At 50.4% G+C, this 15956-nt stretch overlaps 7 protein-coding genes across 7 annotated transcripts; 5 read left to right on the plus strand and 2 right to left on the minus strand.

Annotated features, from left to right (window-relative positions):
• On the plus strand, window positions 1-1715 carry N7517_010607 (LYAR-type C2HC zinc finger protein; the record flags this gene model as incomplete). The annotated part of the gene is made up of 3 exons (XM_056728330.1): window positions 1-21; window positions 77-199; window positions 309-1715. 3 exons carry the CDS (start codon window positions 1-3, stop codon window positions 1713-1715), a joined length of 1551 nt encoding a protein of 516 aa, XP_056574145.1.
• Window positions 1716-2574: 859 nt separating this feature from the next.
• N7517_010608 (putative NF-X1 finger transcription factor) lies at window positions 2575-6018 on the plus strand (the record flags this gene model as incomplete). The annotated part of the gene is made up of 1 exon (XM_056728331.1): window positions 2575-6018. One exon carries the CDS (start codon window positions 2575-2577, stop codon window positions 6016-6018), a length of 3444 nt encoding a protein of 1147 aa, XP_056574146.1.
• A 299-nt stretch (window positions 6019-6317) lies between these two features.
• N7517_010609 (uncharacterized protein) lies at window positions 6318-6695 on the minus strand (the record flags this gene model as incomplete). Its single annotated transcript, XM_056728332.1, has 1 exon — window positions 6318-6695. The coding sequence occupies one exon, from the start codon at window positions 6693-6695 to the stop codon at window positions 6318-6320; it is 378 nt and encodes a 125-aa protein (XP_056574147.1).
• A 1040-nt stretch (window positions 6696-7735) lies between these two features.
• Window positions 7736-8820, plus strand: N7517_010610 (ATP11 family protein; the record flags this gene model as incomplete). The annotated part of the gene is made up of 2 exons (XM_056728333.1): window positions 7736-7911; window positions 7968-8820. The coding sequence occupies 2 exons, from the start codon at window positions 7736-7738 to the stop codon at window positions 8818-8820; spliced, it is 1029 nt and encodes a 342-aa protein (XP_056574148.1).
• Window positions 8821-10254: 1434 nt separating this feature from the next.
• N7517_010611 (alpha/beta hydrolase) lies at window positions 10255-11345 on the minus strand (the record flags this gene model as incomplete). The annotated part of the gene is made up of 4 exons (XM_056728334.1): window positions 10255-10414; window positions 10465-10590; window positions 10643-11155; window positions 11209-11345. 4 exons carry the CDS (start codon window positions 11343-11345, stop codon window positions 10255-10257), a joined length of 936 nt encoding a protein of 311 aa, XP_056574149.1.
• Window positions 11346-11673: 328 nt separating this feature from the next.
• Window positions 11674-12752, plus strand: pre3 (proteasome core particle subunit beta 1). The gene is made up of 5 exons (XM_056728335.1): window positions 11674-11767; window positions 11818-11863; window positions 11937-11951; window positions 12015-12290; window positions 12347-12752. Exons 1-5 carry the CDS (start codon window positions 11728-11730, stop codon window positions 12669-12671), a joined length of 702 nt encoding a protein of 233 aa, XP_056574150.1. The 5' UTR covers window positions 11674-11727; the 3' UTR covers window positions 12672-12752.
• Window positions 12753-13825: 1073 nt separating this feature from the next.
• Window positions 13826-15286, plus strand: N7517_010613 (putative cyclin-dependent protein kinase complex component; the record flags this gene model as incomplete). The annotated part of the gene is made up of 2 exons (XM_056728336.1): window positions 13826-14944; window positions 14999-15286. The coding sequence occupies 2 exons, from the start codon at window positions 13826-13828 to the stop codon at window positions 15284-15286; spliced, it is 1407 nt and encodes a 468-aa protein (XP_056574151.1).
• Window positions 15287-15956: the final 670 nt, after the last annotated feature.

Below are 15956 nucleotides of genomic sequence, written 5' to 3' on the forward strand. Positions count from 1 at the left end.
ATGGTCTCCTTCTCCTGCGAGGTGAGTCTTATCTGCTGTGTATGCCTTGCGCTCGAATCTAACAATCAGTTGGTAGGCATGTGGTGATGTTCTCACAAAGAAAAAGCTCGATCCTCATCGCGGCCAATGTCGCGGCGCCTCTTTTACCTGTATCGATTGCATGGTGCACTTCTATGGAATGGAGTATAGAGCCCATACGGTACGTCGCATCCGCGTCGCATTTTCGCATAATGGTCGTTGGACTACTTTGCTAGAGTCCCCATTGGATCAACAAGGGAGACATCCGCTAACGAGATCAACCACTACAGTCATGCATGAGCGAGGCGCAAAAGTACCAGGGTGCTCTGTACAAAGAGAAGCCCCAGAAGGGCAAGAAGGGACAAAACAACCAAAAGCAGAATCCGAACCAAACCCCCAATGGCCGCCATCAGCAAGCCCGTGTGGAGGATGCTCCTCCTCCCCCTGCCCCCACACCCCCGCCTGCCGGTGAGGTGAGAACTCCTGCTCCTGCGGCCAACAACGAGAAGCCCGTCAATGTGTTCGACTACCTCGTCGCCGATGAGACCCCCAACGCATCCAAGGTCTCCGTTGCCACACCCAAGGAACAGATGAAGATGAACCCCAATGCCAAATCGGTCTTCGAGCCTAGCCAATCCCTCACCCGTGTCGAAACCAACCCCAACACGGACGATGAGGGTAAGAATTACGATATCGCATACGAGGAGAATGGATTCTCATACGGTGCCGGCCACATTCCGCACTCAGACTCGCCCCCGAACGCGTCAACAACAGAGTTCGTCACGCCCGCACCTAAAAAGAAGAAGGAGCGCCGGGAGAAGGCCCCTGGGACCGTCAGCGAGAAGAAGCGCAAGCGCGGCGAAGCAGAGGTTCTCGGCACTCCGCGCGAAGACGACACCAACATGATGGATGCCCCCTCCAGCATCATCAACAACGCCGGCACACCCATGCTGAACCACTCCGGCCTGACCGGCGGCCTGAACCGGATGATGCGCTCCCAATCCCCCGATGGCGACGACAGCCCAGAAAACAGCCGCCGCGCCTACCAAGACACCTCGTCCCCGATCAAGCGCAGCCGCCGTAACGGCAAAGAAACCAACGGCAACGGCGACGCAGGTCTCGGTATCTCGATGAAGAACCGCGCCGGCCGCCTCGTCTCCTCCATGTTCGGCGGCTCAGCCGTCTCCAGCACCAACGGCTCTGAGCCCGGTTCCAAGGCCGTGGCCCGCCGCGGCAGCTCTTCCAGCGGCGACGGCCAGCTCGAAGTCCGCAAGACCAAGAAGTCGCACCGCTCGCGCGCAGACGACCAGGATGACTCCCGCAAGTCCAAGCGCAAGAGCTCAAACCCCACAGATGGCGACAGACCCTCCCGCCGTCTTAAGCAAATCGACGAGCGTCACGGCTCCGTCGACCCCTCTCACGGCCACCAGGTCACTGTCTACAAGCAGTCCCGGCCGCCTGCGCGCACTGACGAGGATCTGCAGCGCGAGCTCGCCCATCACTTCCTCTCGATGGTCGCCAAGGATAGCGAGCGTGGCTGCTCGGTTAACAAAGCGCTTAAGCGATTCCACCGTGATCTCTCGACTGAGTATGATGGTCGTGATGATGGACAACGCCGTGCTGATGATGAAAAGGATCTTTTCCGCGCGTTGAGACTGAGACGCAATGATCGTGGTGAGATTGTTGTGTTCATTTAGAGCCTGGACTTAGTGTGTATGATTTCAATCAAACTGGGAATGAGCGGTTTGGTTCTTTGTTATGAGGTGAATGGGCTGGTTTTTTTGCATAGCGCCATGTTTCTTTTGATGCGGCTGCTTCGATATTCCATTTTTGTCTATATTAATTCGGGATTGGGACTAAATTGCATTCATAATGTGCTTCGACTGTCTTTTCTGATATATCCTTTGTAAAAGTCATGGATCCGAAGCAATTAACTCGTTTCAATCTAAAATTGAGCATATTCCGAAATCCGATTGCGCCTAGATATGCTGCAGGATGGTGTTTTACATATAAGCCTCATGCATCGAGTCTTTGTTTGATGTCTTGGCAGTGGAGTCAAACACCCCTGCTCATCACTTTATGCATGCATCAACCAAAGCCAATGAATTGCATCGGTTCCTTCTATCTCTCAATCATACGAAGCATGACTCGAATTCATAGATCGCAGACCCGCATTTCGGACCTCCGTCGGGAGCCACAATGAGTCATGTTATGTAATTCCTGACTCACACCTGAGCCTCTTGCCACTACGCCACCGCCTACTGCACCGCCCAATTCTGCCATGAGAGCTTTTATCGCCTTCTAGATAATTCATTGTGCTACTATTTTCTTCCTCATTCTATAAGCAGGCTTTTGCCTTTGGTTTTATTCTCATTCATTATTTAGTGTCTATCTTCCGGTCATTTCACTTTGCCGTACGTTTTCAGCTTACAATAGATCAACACACCCAGTCTACCACCAATTATTCTCTTCAAGCCAAGCGCAAGTGAGAAAATACACCGGAAGCATATGAGTACGCCAGGAGTCTCCAGTCAGACCTCCACCGCATTTCCAGCCATGGCAACATCACAGCCAGAGACTTCAATTCCAACCGGGTCAAGACCCCCACGTTCTTCCAGGCCATCTAGACGCAGAGGGCGGGGTTCTGCGAAGCGTGATGGTGAACAACAAGCGCCTGCGGGTGAAGCCCAAAATCAAGCTGCGCCGCAAACACAGCCTACACGGTCTCAATCACAACCGAATACAGCTCCCCAGCCCAGTCAACAGGACGGACCGTCCGGCTCGCGAAGAGGGGGAAACAGAGAAGGAAGAGGCCGGAGACAAAGAAACAATGGACCTCCCCGGCAGGGACAGGGTCAGGATGGAGGACCTGAAAGCCAAACGACACGACCAGAGGCGCGAACCCGCGGGATGAGAGCGCGTGGCTTCGAAGCCCAGTTAACAAGACCTGACCAGGCTGGAAATGGCCCTCAAGCGGATGATGCGGGGCATTTACATGATCACTCACTGAGACCCGATGTGCCGGATTTTGTACCGGGCATGCCGTCATCCAAACAAGGACCACCTTCTGAATCAGCGCCATCTTCAAAAGGGAAAGGGAAAGCTAGACAGCCTAGGGCACCGCCACCACCTAAAGCGAAGTCCACAGCCGACGACCTGGCTACCCGCATCCACGAAGACATTGCGCATAACCTGTACGAATGCCCCATCTGCTGCAGCGAGTTAGGTCGCAGGTCCAAGGTCTGGTCTTGTGAGCTATGCTGGACTGTTTTCCATCTGAGCTGTGTCAAGAAATGGTCCACGAACGAGGGTGCAGCTGCACAGAGGGCTTCTGCTCGAGAAGACGGGCAAGAAGACCTCACTCCTCGCGCATGGCGTTGTCCCGGTTGTAATCTTTCTCAACAGAACTTCCCCACAAGCTACTCTTGCTGGTGTGAGAAAGAAGTCGACCCTAGACCGCTTCCCGGTTTGCCTCCACACTCGTGTGGTCAAACTTGTTCACGGCCTCGCAAGAATTGTCCCCATCCTTGTGATACGACTTGTCATGCTGGTCCGTGTACGCCTTGTACTGCTATGGGTCCGATGCAAGATTGTTTCTGTGGCCTTAATTCGTCGCAGAAGCGTTGTCAGGATACGGATTATGAGAACGGATGGAGCTGTGGCGAAATCTGTGGTGAGTTATTGCCGTGTGGAGAACATACATGTCCGCTGCCGTGTCATGAAGGATTGTGTGGTGGCTGTGAGGTTAGCATTGATGCACGTTGCTACTGTGGAAAACTGCAGACGGAGATGCTGTGTAAGTCCAAGGATGATGAGAAGGAAAGTCGAATCATCCGCGATGATGGCACAGAAGATGAGTGGACCGGCTGCTTTGGTTGTGGGGAGACTTGTAATCGTCCATTTGATTGTGGCATACATTCATGTCAGAAGACCTGCCACCCGCAAGATCCTCATCCTGCGCACTGTCCACAGTCACCAGATGTCATTCTCAATTGCGCCTGTGGCAAGACACCATTATCTGAGATCCCGGGATATACACCTCGTACCTCCTGCGAAGACCCCATCTTGAATTGTCAAAAGCCTTGCGGGAAGACACTCCCCTGTGGTCATACTTGCGAGAAGCTGTGTCATGTTGGATCCTGCGGCGCTTGTTTGCGCAATGTTTATATCAAGTGCAACTGCGGTCGTACTAATAACCTGACAATCTGTCATCAAGGCCAGAACGAGCCTCCCCAATGCCCACGCATGTGCAAGGCGACTCTACACTGTGGTCGACACACATGCACTGAAAGGTGTTGTCCGGGAGAGCAAAGGGCCAACGAGCGCCAGGCTGCGCGTCGTAAACTCAGGCCCCATCTCCGTCCTTCTGAGGAGGACATTGAGGCAGAACATATCTGCACTCGCATATGTGGCCGGATGCTGAAATGCGGAAGGCACACATGCCCGGAGCTTTGCCACAAGGGTGCTTGCAATACTTGCAGGGAGGCAGTATTTGAAGAGATTTCGTGTAATTGCGGAAGATCTGTTCTATATCCACCGCAGCCGTGTGGTGCAAAGCCACCCGCTTGCAACTTCCCCTGTCAGCGTCCAAAGCGATGCGGCCACCCTCAAACCGCACATACCTGCCACACAGATGAGGAGAAATGTCCCAAGTGTCCATTCTTGACTGAGAAGTCGTGTCTGTGCGGAAAGCGGGTATTGAAAAACGTCCCCTGCTGGCTCACAGATGCGCGCTGCGGCCAAGTATGCGGACAGCTACTCAAGTGTGGCTCTCACTTCTGCCGGAAGGACTGCCATCGCCCGGGGGATTGCGAAGACGCAACTAAACCTTGCAGCCAGCCCTGTGGAAAGAACAAGACAATGTGCGGCCATCCTTGCACAGAGCAATGTCACGCGCCATACGCATGTCCCGAGAAGACACCATGTTCCTCCAAGATCGCAGTGACATGTAGCTGTGGACGACTGCGACAAGAAAGACGCTGCAACGCCGCCAAGGCCGTGACCTCCAAGGGTCAGGTGCAGTCGCCCCAGCGCCAACCAGAATTGACCCCGTTGACCTGCGACGACGAATGCACGCGTCTAGAGCGAAATCGCACTCTGGCAGGTGCTCTCGGCATTGACATCAACCAGACCACCACGCTTCAAACCATCACAGCCGAGAACCTCCCCTACTCGGAAGAGACTCTGAACCAATACGTCCAACTCGCATGCTCGGTACCTCTATCAACCCTCCAAACCTACGAATCCAATCTCCACGCCCTGGCAGCAGCGGACAAAGCCACCCGCTCATTCCGCTTTCAGCCGGCGAAATCGACTCTCCGCGCATTTGCGCACTCCCTCGCCGCGGACTGGGGCTTCGTAACAGAAAGCCACGACCCAGAACCTCACCGCCACGTTTTCGTCTTGAAACCGGTCACATGGACGCCTCCCCACTTCGGCATGGGCAGCGGCTCGACCATCGGCATCGGTGGTATGAGCGTGCGTGAGTGCGTTAAGCTCCGCGAGCGCGAGCGCAGCAAAGAACACGAAGCGCGTCGTGTTGCTGCACTCGAGGCTAAGGCCACCCGTGAAGCCGCTAAGGTACAAGCTAGTACTGGAGGAGACGGCGGATGGGCTCAGGTTGCTTCGAAGAGTAAGGGTGGTAGCGGGGCTGGTTCGAGGACTGGAACTCCTGTTCAGAACTCGTGGGTTAGCAAGTCTATCTATGCTGCTCTTGATGGTGATGGGGCGAAGAAGGAGCGCGAGCGCTTGGTTCTGAGATCTGGTGTTGGAGTAGGAAAGTCTTTGCGTGCGAAGACTCCTGCGCCTGAGGTTGTTGATGATTGGGAAGAGGCTGAGGAGAAGGCCGAGGAGAAGGAAGAAGAGGGGGAACAGGAACAGGAAAAGGCTGTCCGTGAGGACCCTGAGGGAAAGTCTGAACCCGCTCCTGAGACCGAGGCCCCTATGGAAGATCGCCCCACTCAGGCTGAGGCATCTGTTACAGATGATATACCGGTCTAAATTCTTGGACAGGATTTGATGATTGATGACCTGAGAAACAAAAGAGTTGTTTCAAAAGCGTTGGACATGTCTCATTCTTTGCGAAGTCACTTGCATTAACTTTGGAGTTTAATCACACACGATACAATATCGCATATTCATCATGCATCATATTTTGGCATAGCCTATACGCAAAAAGAAGTAGCTAAAAAACTCGAAAACCACCCTCCCAAAACATAGCCAATTCATCAAAACCCAGATCTCCGATAGCCAAAGACGTAGCCATTAATCTCCACCGATCCCAGCTCCACTCGAAACCGTTACTTCTTGACCGGCACGACCTTAACAAACTGAAGACATCCTTCCTTCGTCGCCCGATACGGACCATGCTCCATCCCAGGATCCCGGTAGGCATAAGCACCGATACCCCACGACTGTCCGAGCGTAAGATCTTCCAACCCGCCGCGCAGAGTGCAGACCTCTTCGATGTAGGTATGTGTTATTGGCTCTGACTGCACAGAGGTGGTATTCGGCTCCCACCATTGCAGCGCAGCTTTGTGTTCTTCGTCGCCATTTAATAGGAATTCCCATACCCCCGGCGCGATGGAGTACCAGGGCAGTGCGGATGGTGAATCACGGGGTGTACCCACTGGTGGATGGGGTGGTGGGGTTGAGAATTCTTTTTGATGGATTGGCATTTTGGTGATGCTTTTTTTTTGTGTATCGTTTTCTGGGATGTGGTAAATTGTGAGGTTGGAAAGAGAATATTTGGAGATGAGGGGTTTGTTTTTTGAGGGACTGGATTTAGACGACGGTGACGGTGTTTTTAAGGTTATACTTCAGGACCCATTCCACATGGGAAACCTTGGGCAGAATATGCTGACTAATATGGGTGGATCCAGTGTGGAAGTATAGAAATGCATATCAGAAAATACTACATAGTTTCTGCTAAGGAGTAGCAGGTATTTGGATTGGGCAGAATATAGATTAGCCTATTTCTCAAGTATTAGGGATGGATTCGCTGGATATGATACATGTCTACGGAGAAACCAGGTGGCGCATTGGAGCTAATCGAGGTATAGATGTACTATTGTATGTTGACAATGATTCTATCATTGTTTGAGGTTTGGTTTCAAGTCATAGAGCTGTTGAAAGGCAAAGGGATGAGAGGGTATCCTTCTTGCTACGTACTATGCCCAAATCAACAGATCAAAAGGTGCAGCCAGAGCCCAATGTGGAGATTTGAAGGATTGATATTGAGCTTGAAAAGCAGAGCTTTTTTGTTTCAATTTCTTGTACTGTATAACCATTTTCTTCGGTAATCCTGTACTTATTGGGGTAGGAACCTACTATGAAGTCTAGGGGGGTGAAAAAAAAAGGGTTAGAACCCCCACGACGCTATATTGAACATACAGCGTACGGTCATTCCGATACAGCCCAATATGGCAATTCTGTTCACCCCGCCATAAGCTCACAGAAAGCATAGCAGCTAACGGCTGGTCTACCCAGTGGGGGTTCTGACATATTTACCCTTCAATGAAATATATACAAGACCCACGTGTCCTAATTAGGCAATATTGATGCCTGACCCATTTCATCTTTTGTCTCCACTTAATGCCTTAATTATATGGCACCAAATAATGTGCTTAGTCAGTGCTTATGTCATCCGATAGTCCGGCATTTCTCTTATCTGGAGATTACCTTCGGAGATTCATTGTATTTACTCTTCAAACTCAAAATGCCATCATTCCGACTGCAGGGATTCCAATCGGTGATCCGTGGCAACCCCCACCTGCTGCGTCATCAGCAGCGCCGCTGGGCACAGGTCCACGACGTCCGCTTCCTCGCCTCACACCACGATCCCAAGTATGTCTTGGACAAGTATCGGTCCAAGCTGGACAAAAAGGCCAAGGAGTGAGCAAATCTTCCTGAACACCCATTCCTGCTCCAATACTGACAATTATCTCCAGAGAGGGACATGAGTCAATTGAGTCCTTGAAGGAAGCCTACGACAGAAAAATCCAAGAACTCCGCCGCAAAGCATCCACCCCAGTTACCCCAGAGCCCGGAACTCCGACATCCACCACCGCAGTCCCAGGCACAACCCCAGCATTCCACCCGCCCCCTCCTCCCCAGGAATCGCGCACCACCCAAGCCGCACGCAAAGTGTCCAGCGACTCCAGCCCCGTCAAGCCCCTCAGCTCCTACCTTGACATCGAGAAGATCCGCGAGCTCCCAGCCAAAGAGATCGAAGCACTATGGCGTCTCCGCTTCGCGGAGAACCCGAACGCTATCACTGCCGCAATCCCCCTCGACACATACAAGCGCATGATGCAGTCCGCACGCGAGAACCCGCAATTCATCCTGCCCCTCCCGCGTCCGCAGACCGCCGAAGAAGCAGAGCAAACGCCCGAGGGTGTCACTGGCACCGCTGCCGATATTCACTTCCTTCAGTGGGCTTTCCACCCGCCTGCTGAGGGGTCGACTCTGTCGCCTTCGAATAACCACACCTCTACTGTGATCTTCACGAATCTGGGTGTTTATAAGATGCACGGCGCGTTTGCGCAGCCTCACACTACTATTACTCACCACCTTGATTTGGCGGATGAGAAGGGTCTAGTCCTTATGCATGGCCAGATCATTCCCGAGGGTGGTGTTTCGGCTACCGAGGCGACTTGGCTTGTTAGCTGTGTGCAGCGCTTCTATGACTTTGAGGGACTGGCTGCTGGTCGGAAGAGTGAGCTTGTTCGCATGTTCACCCGGGGTGATGTTGAGAACTTCAAGGTTGAGGAATTGTTGGTAGAGGCTGAGAAACTTCCTTAGTTTGTTTCTGTTGTACTAACATTATGGATTGTATTATATGTATCACTCCGTTCTATTTTGTCTGGTTTTATATATCTGCGGAACTTGTGACTGTCGTGTTTCCAATATTGGACACGGGTTTCTCCAAGAATTGGCCATTTATGATGGAACGGATGTAAAAAATGAAAAAATGTTATATTGATTTCCAATACTATTGTGCCTATTATCTGCGACCCTCTTATGGGTCAATCGCTCGTAAATTCCCAAGGCGGTATATCACAAATCACTTGGAATGGAGGCGATGTTCCCTCCCGATGTGGTATCCTGGGTCATCCAGGCCACACCTTGGGAGTCATCTGAACGCACTCTCGTATGCAAATATGAGATTGACTGATATCTCTTGTTATTACACGCCTCATCATTGATGCACGGTCAACGTTATATTGGGGGTTAAATCGAGTCGATAAATATACTAGTAGTGATATATATATTGTTGTAGCATGTCGAATTTATTCTACTTCAACTTATATTAGGTCATGGGTTATAAGAACCTCGCTGGAAATTATATCACTTCTAATATATATTCAATTATCAATAAGATGCCTGCCCTAAGATTTGATTATGATGAAGCCTGCTTAGACCCAGTCAGAATGTCAATTTCTACTTTTAGATGTACGAGAACATGTTCATTCTCACCGCGAGGCAATTGTCGCAAGGAAAATATATATAGGGCCCTGGAAATATATTTGGATGACTGGTGCCTTGTGCTGATAAGTCGCAAGTCTGCAGCCTGCACATCGAAAGATTCATGAATCAAATTATTACATTCGTACCGATTCCAAAGGATTCTCTCCGCTCGGTATTCGCACGAAATAAGTTTGCCGGAGCTGGCAGGCAAGATGAAAGGGAAAGGTTCGCCGAAAACAAAGCAGAGAAAAGAAAAAAAAAACACGGCCAGCGCCCGATCTTGAGCCAATATTGTAAACACCGCGAGTATAATGACAGTAGGCACGAGGAAACTAGAAGTAAACAAGAACTAAACATAAATTAGACAAGAAGATATAGAAAGAAGAAAAGAGCCATTCTCAATCAAATGGGAGGTCTGGCCCTCGACCAGGGCTTTGAGGTCAATAAAGGAAGCCATCAGGGCCATGTATGGGGCCATAATAAGCAGGCCGTGATAATTTGAACGGATGCAAAGTGAAATTCGTGTCTTGGTTGCGTGGCAGGGGTATCATGGTCATAATCAACAGTTCCTGTCAATTGATTCTTGTATTGTAGGGGCCGAAACCAGACGTCCAGATTGGCTGTCGAGATGGGGTGTTGACAGCCAAGCATTGGAGCAAAGCTTGTGCACTTCTTGGCGGAAAAGAAAACATGGGATGGGAGGCCTTAGGCAAAGGGTTCGCCAAAGGGGTTTCGAAAAACCCAAGCAAGATAGATAGTCACGTCGGTTTACTCCTTATTAGGTAGCACTTCTTCTGTAACGAAGGCAAGAATGTGCTCGAAGTATCCTGGCTCTGCAACAGAGTCATTATGACCGCCGTTCGGGAGTGTGCGCCAGATCTTGCATTCGGACTTGCATACGGCAAATAATTGGGTCATATTCGACGGGCTAAGGGAGGTTAGCAACGAAAACGCCAAGATTTGAGTAGAAAAACTTACGGAATAAGCTCATCCTTGAGTCCACTCAGGAAAAGAACTGGAGTTTTGGTGATCTTAGGCAGCACATCTTCACTGGTCCAATATTGGTGACAGAAACGTGCCAGATACCGTGCTGGGGGGAAGACACTGGATTTAGGTTAGTATAACTCGGAATCTTGCTAATAATTCGAAAACATACTTTGGGATCAACTTGCGAATGCTCAGGAAAGTGTTCTCCAGGATTAGTCCTCCGATATCACCGTGCTCCTCATTGGTGGCAACCAGATTGATAGCCACGGCACCACCTAAACTTTGTCCGTAGACAACAATCTCGGTATCCCTTGTCTCTGGGCGCTGTCGTAGATAATCAAGACCGGTTTGAGCATCGATCTTAATGCCGGCTTCGTCCGGTGTGCCTGTTGACATCCCGTACCCGCGGTATTCTAGCAGGAACACATTGCATTGAAGGGTATCCTGTACAGCTTTGGCGATGGGGACGCGATGTCCGATGTTGCCTGCATTTCCATGGAACATCAGGACTGTCACATTGCGAGAGTAGCGGCTTGGTCGTTGCCGGAGAAAAAGGGCGTGCAAGGACTCCCCGTCGGGCGTGGGGATCTGGAGGTCTTCGAAGTCACTGATGCCAAATTGGCGAGGACTGGGGACATTTGTGCGCGCATCCACAGGGACATTGCGGGGGTAGATTAGTTCACTGGGGAAAGTGGTTAGATTCGTAAACAAATGGCTTAGATCCCAATAGCGTACTTTTGCTTGAAATAGAGGAGTCCACTTGCAACAACAGCTAGACCAGATGACGCAAGAACTGGTAGTCGCATGAACTGTGCAGCACTGTTGGCCATGTTGCTGATGCTCCACGACGGAGGCGGAGGAGATTCGGACATGGCGCTCAAGTTGGGACTGTAAGAGTGGGGACCAGATAGAGGATCCGGCAAAACAAGGTCTGGGAGATTCAGGTATTGCGAAATTATTGACTAGCAGATATGGCCAATGCGACCAGAGATGATTACGGTAAGTCAATAGAACAATTCCAGAAGAAAAGGGCAAATTGAGCTTCAGGAATCTCGCGGGGGATGAAGATGATAAGTCGATCGCAGGGGCTGGGGCCTCTCACCGCCCGAGCTGCCGCGTTGTGAGCTTCTGCCTGTGTTCATGATAGCATCACCTCTACTTCTTCCCTTAACCTCCTTCTTCTCCTTGCCGTTTTATCTTGTCTATTGAAGTCATCTTTCTACATTTTCTATTTTCTCTCGAACACATCACAAAATGGTCGCCCCCCATGGAACATCAGGAATGCTCGGTGAAGGTGAGAAGAGCTATCGTCATCCGCCGACAGCAACCAGCTAACATCTCTAGATGGCATTCACGTCGACATGAACCACCTGAAGTCTGGCGAGGTCAAGTAAGCTATAATCATGATGATATATTTGCCATGGAGCTACACAACATGTACTAACCTATCCTTCTTCATTCAGCTTGGGAACCTCGATGTGAGTTGAGCTGGAGCTCTGCAACCTTACCATCCGCAAACATCCCCATTAACATTCCAACAGCATGGCTATCAACTTCAAAGACGGAGTCATCTTGGGTGCAGACAGTCGAACAACCACCGGTGCCTACATTGCCAACCGAGTCACCGACAAATTGACACAGGTGCACGACACCATCTGGTGCTGCCGATCGGGTTCCGCTGCAGACACCCAGGCCGTGGCCGACATTGTCTCCTACCATCTCAACATGTACGGCGTAACGAACGCCGAGGCCCCAACCACACAGGTTGCTGCATCGCTCTTCCAGGAATTGTGTTATGAGAACAAGGACGCGCTGAGGTTTGTATCCGAGTGGACCAGACCATCGCTCGACATTCATGCTAACTGATTGATAGTGCGGGTATCATTCTTGCCGGATGGGATGCACGACACGGAGGCCAGGTGTACTCGATACCGTTGGGAGGATCCCTTCACAAGCAGTCGTTCGCTATCGGCGGTTCGGGCTCGACCTACATCTACGGTTATACCGATGCCCACTGGCGGGAACAGATGACAGAGGAAGAGGGTATCGACTTTGTGCGGAGTGCTTTGCAGGAGGCGATTAAGTGGGATGGCAGCTCCGGTGGTGTCATTCGTCTCGTGGTCCTGACCAAGGCCGGTGCCGTGAGACATCTCTACCTGCCAGACAACGGCTACACTGGGCCGGGAGTGACGAATTAATAAGTGTTCTAATATTGCGTCAATCTCCAAATGAAATGGTTTCATGATCCCAGACCTCCGGTTTGCATTCTGCTATGCGCCCCCACTGGGAATATGTGTCTGAGCGCCAATATGACAAGTTTGAGACTAGTCGACGGGTGCTGCCATACCCCCACCTTTCTCATCGGGCTATGTAGGGAGAGAAGTACCGAGCAGATTAAGGACTAGATCGGAAGTGCTCGGCCAGCGAGCTATTGGGTCATCAGTGCCGAGTGTTCTTGGGGAAGAACATTATATTTATATACCCTGGTCCATCTGGTATTATAGTACTCCGTACTCCGTAGAACATTCCTAGATCTGTACTTTTCCATTAGTACTGCCCAGACCTTGGGAGATCGATAGGCCGAACATGCCACATCCTACATGCCGCACACAAACCTCTTATTTGATGCAAGTCTATATACCCTGGAAAAAGGGAAATGCATACTGTGTATCGGGGAATATGCACATTGTAATTATAGTTATATATCCCTTGAATCTCACTTTATTTCGGCTACGGATAAATCGCGCTCAGACATTTGTATATGTATCATCACTTGTCCACGGGCGCTCATATCCTTCTATCATTCGTCAATATAAGACCGAAAAAGCCTTGTATAAAGTCTACACCGTCTTTTATATGGCCCTTTTTAATGACAGGTAGATAACCTCTTTGAAAGTAGATGTTTCCTTTTTTTCTACTCCTTTTATTACATGTAGTCCAAACAAGAATTATACTTATAAAGTCTAGAAACTTGAATCTTGTCTCGGGGACCACACTGACCTCACTGACTTGATCTTGACCCAACTTGCCCATATTACTTACGCGTCCTTTTCTGTGTTCTGATCCTTCTGTTTTCTGTTCTATTCTCTATCTTTCTCTTCAAATGGATTCGATCGACAGTTGTTGATCCCACTCCGTGTTTTAGCTTACTTCCTTGAATTCCCTTGGGGGTAATCAAAAGTGTAAGACCCCTCTCTCTTTTCGTATATTGTATCATTTTATCTTTCTTGTCTCATCTTCCCATGTCCCATCTGTCCCATATGTCCCGTCTGTTTATGGCGAGATAGCCCGAGCTGCGACCGCCTTGCTGACCCGTGTTCCCGCAGAAAAACAGACCACGATAGCACTTGACATGGGCTCCGTTGTCGTCAACCACGTGCAGGATCATAACATGTTGGGAGTTAATTCGGATTCTTATGTGTCTATGGACTCTCACTCGACTTCCTCAAACACCCCCACCTCTGCCCCACCGTCCGTAGGCTCTGCCCGGCTTCCTGTGCATGCGAATGATGTACCGGCTTACATCAACTCATACACACCTTCACAAGCTTCTCGTTCTTCCGATACTCCTTTCACACAGCCGCCTTCAATGACATCTGATCCCTTTCCTCCTAACTACTCCTCCCGTACCCCGCCAACCCAGACCGAGAGCCACTACCCTAATCAGTCGGCGCCCGATTCACCGCGTCTCCAACCCACATACCAATCCATGCAGTCCGTGCCAGGCTCGGAAGCCAATTCACCGAGCCGCATTCGGGTCCAAAGCTTATCTCATATCCAAAGTCTCGCCAATGAGGACTTCATCGGACCGAGCTCACACCCTCCCGGAACTGGGTCACAACGACAGTATGAGATTAGCTCCATGCCGGTCACGGAGATCATCGAGATGGTTGCTGGACTTTTGACCAAGATCACGACCACAAACGATATGCATCATGAACACGTACATCGCCATATCCCCCCGCCCGATGGCACATCCAACCTCAGCCCGCAGGCCACCAGCGTCCTGGCATTCCACGGCAAGAATGTCCCGACCATCACCATCTTGAGTTATTTGACTCGCATCCACAAATACTGTCCTACAACCTACGAGGTCTTTCTAAGCTTGCTGGTCTACTTTGACCGCATGACCGAGCTGGTCAACCGCGATCAGCTCGAACACATGCACCAACGTTGGGACTCTGCCACGGGGTCTGAAGCTTCCTCCGAATCTACTGAATCCCCAGAAGACCACCAGATGCAGGATTCTCTAATGGCTACACCACCCCACTCAACAGGCTTTACTGCGCAGGACTCGCAAGGGTCGAATGCTTCAAATTCGCCTGGCCTTTCGCCTCAGTCGGATGCCGAGGCACTTTCACATTTCTTCGTCGTTGATAGCTTTAATATCCATCGACTGGTCATCGCTGCCGTGACCTGCGCGAGCAAGTTTTTCTCTGATGTTTTCTACACCAATTCACGTTATGCAAAGGTATGTGACTCGTATATCCGACTCGTGGATTACGACTAATGATTGGATATGCAGGTTGGCGGTCTTCCACTGGTGGAGCTCAACCACCTGGAACTGCAATTCCTCCTTCTGAACGACTTCCGACTCGCCATCACCGTCGAAGAACTAGAGTCGTATGGTACAATGCTCGTAGAGTTCTACGCACGAGAGGTTGTGACACAGCAACAACAACAGCAACATCACAGAAGCCTCCCCCGGGAGATCGCTCCCCCAGCCGACGCATACTCCGATGCCATGTACATGCGATCCCGCGATAAGCCTCGCGACCACGCCGAGTTCGGACAAACTCCGACACCACCGTAGCCCTTTCGTCGGATGTCTGAATTTGCCATTTCTACATGGCAAATTTCGTTTTTTCACCCCAGTCCATGATCCATCCTATCTTTTCATCCTTTTTTGCTATCCTTCGATACGTTGAGCGTTTGCTTATCTCATATCTCGCACTCGACCTTGTATCCATTCTGGTTTCTGGCGTCTCATACCCTTTCCCCCGCCACCGCGTACACAACACACCCTTTACACCTATCTGGATCTGTTTCAGCGCATTTACACGTCACGACTTGTATAGAGTTTTGGTTCTCAGCTGGCCGGGCTTTGCGGGTTGTCTCTTTACAACTATTCCCCTTCTTGCAACATACATAAACATCTACTTGATCTTGTTACTGGTCTTGTGAGTTTGTGCGGTTTTCTCTTATATTTTTCATGGGTTGGTGTTATGCTGGCGCTTTCTTGCATTTCGAGTTTGTTACAGATTACCTTGTCGTCTGCTTTAGGGGTAGTATCGAATATTCTTCTAATATGCTTCTCTTTCATCCTTTCATTTCTTTTTATCGTAGTTGTAGTCCCATGAATCTGTGAAGCCGTCCGAGTATATCAATTCTCGACCTTTGAGTTTGAACGTCTCGACATCGGACAATAATCCATATTGATCAGAATATCCGCCTTCATCCTTCCTATAGAATCGCACGTAATA

The sequence above is a fragment of the Penicillium concentricum genome (assembly GCF_028827145.1).
Source record: "Penicillium concentricum strain IBT 3081 chromosome Unknown utg000006l_segment0_segment0, whole genome shotgun sequence".
Classification (NCBI taxonomy): Eukaryota; Fungi; Ascomycota; class Eurotiomycetes; order Eurotiales; family Aspergillaceae; genus Penicillium; species Penicillium concentricum.

Bases quoted from the DNA above. Each gene is read 5' to 3' on its own strand.
- pre3 (XM_056728335.1), top strand. From the start codon at position 11,728: ATGGTCGCCCCCCATGGAACATCAGGAATGCTCGGTGAAG. The intron at 11,768-11,817 runs GTGAGAAGAGCT...TAACATCTCTAG, and splicing joins ATCAGGAATGCTCGGTGAAG to ATGGCATTCACGTCGACATG. The intron at 12,291-12,346 runs GTTTGTATCCGA...ACTGATTGATAG, and splicing joins GAGAACAAGGACGCGCTGAG to TGCGGGTATCATTCTTGCCG.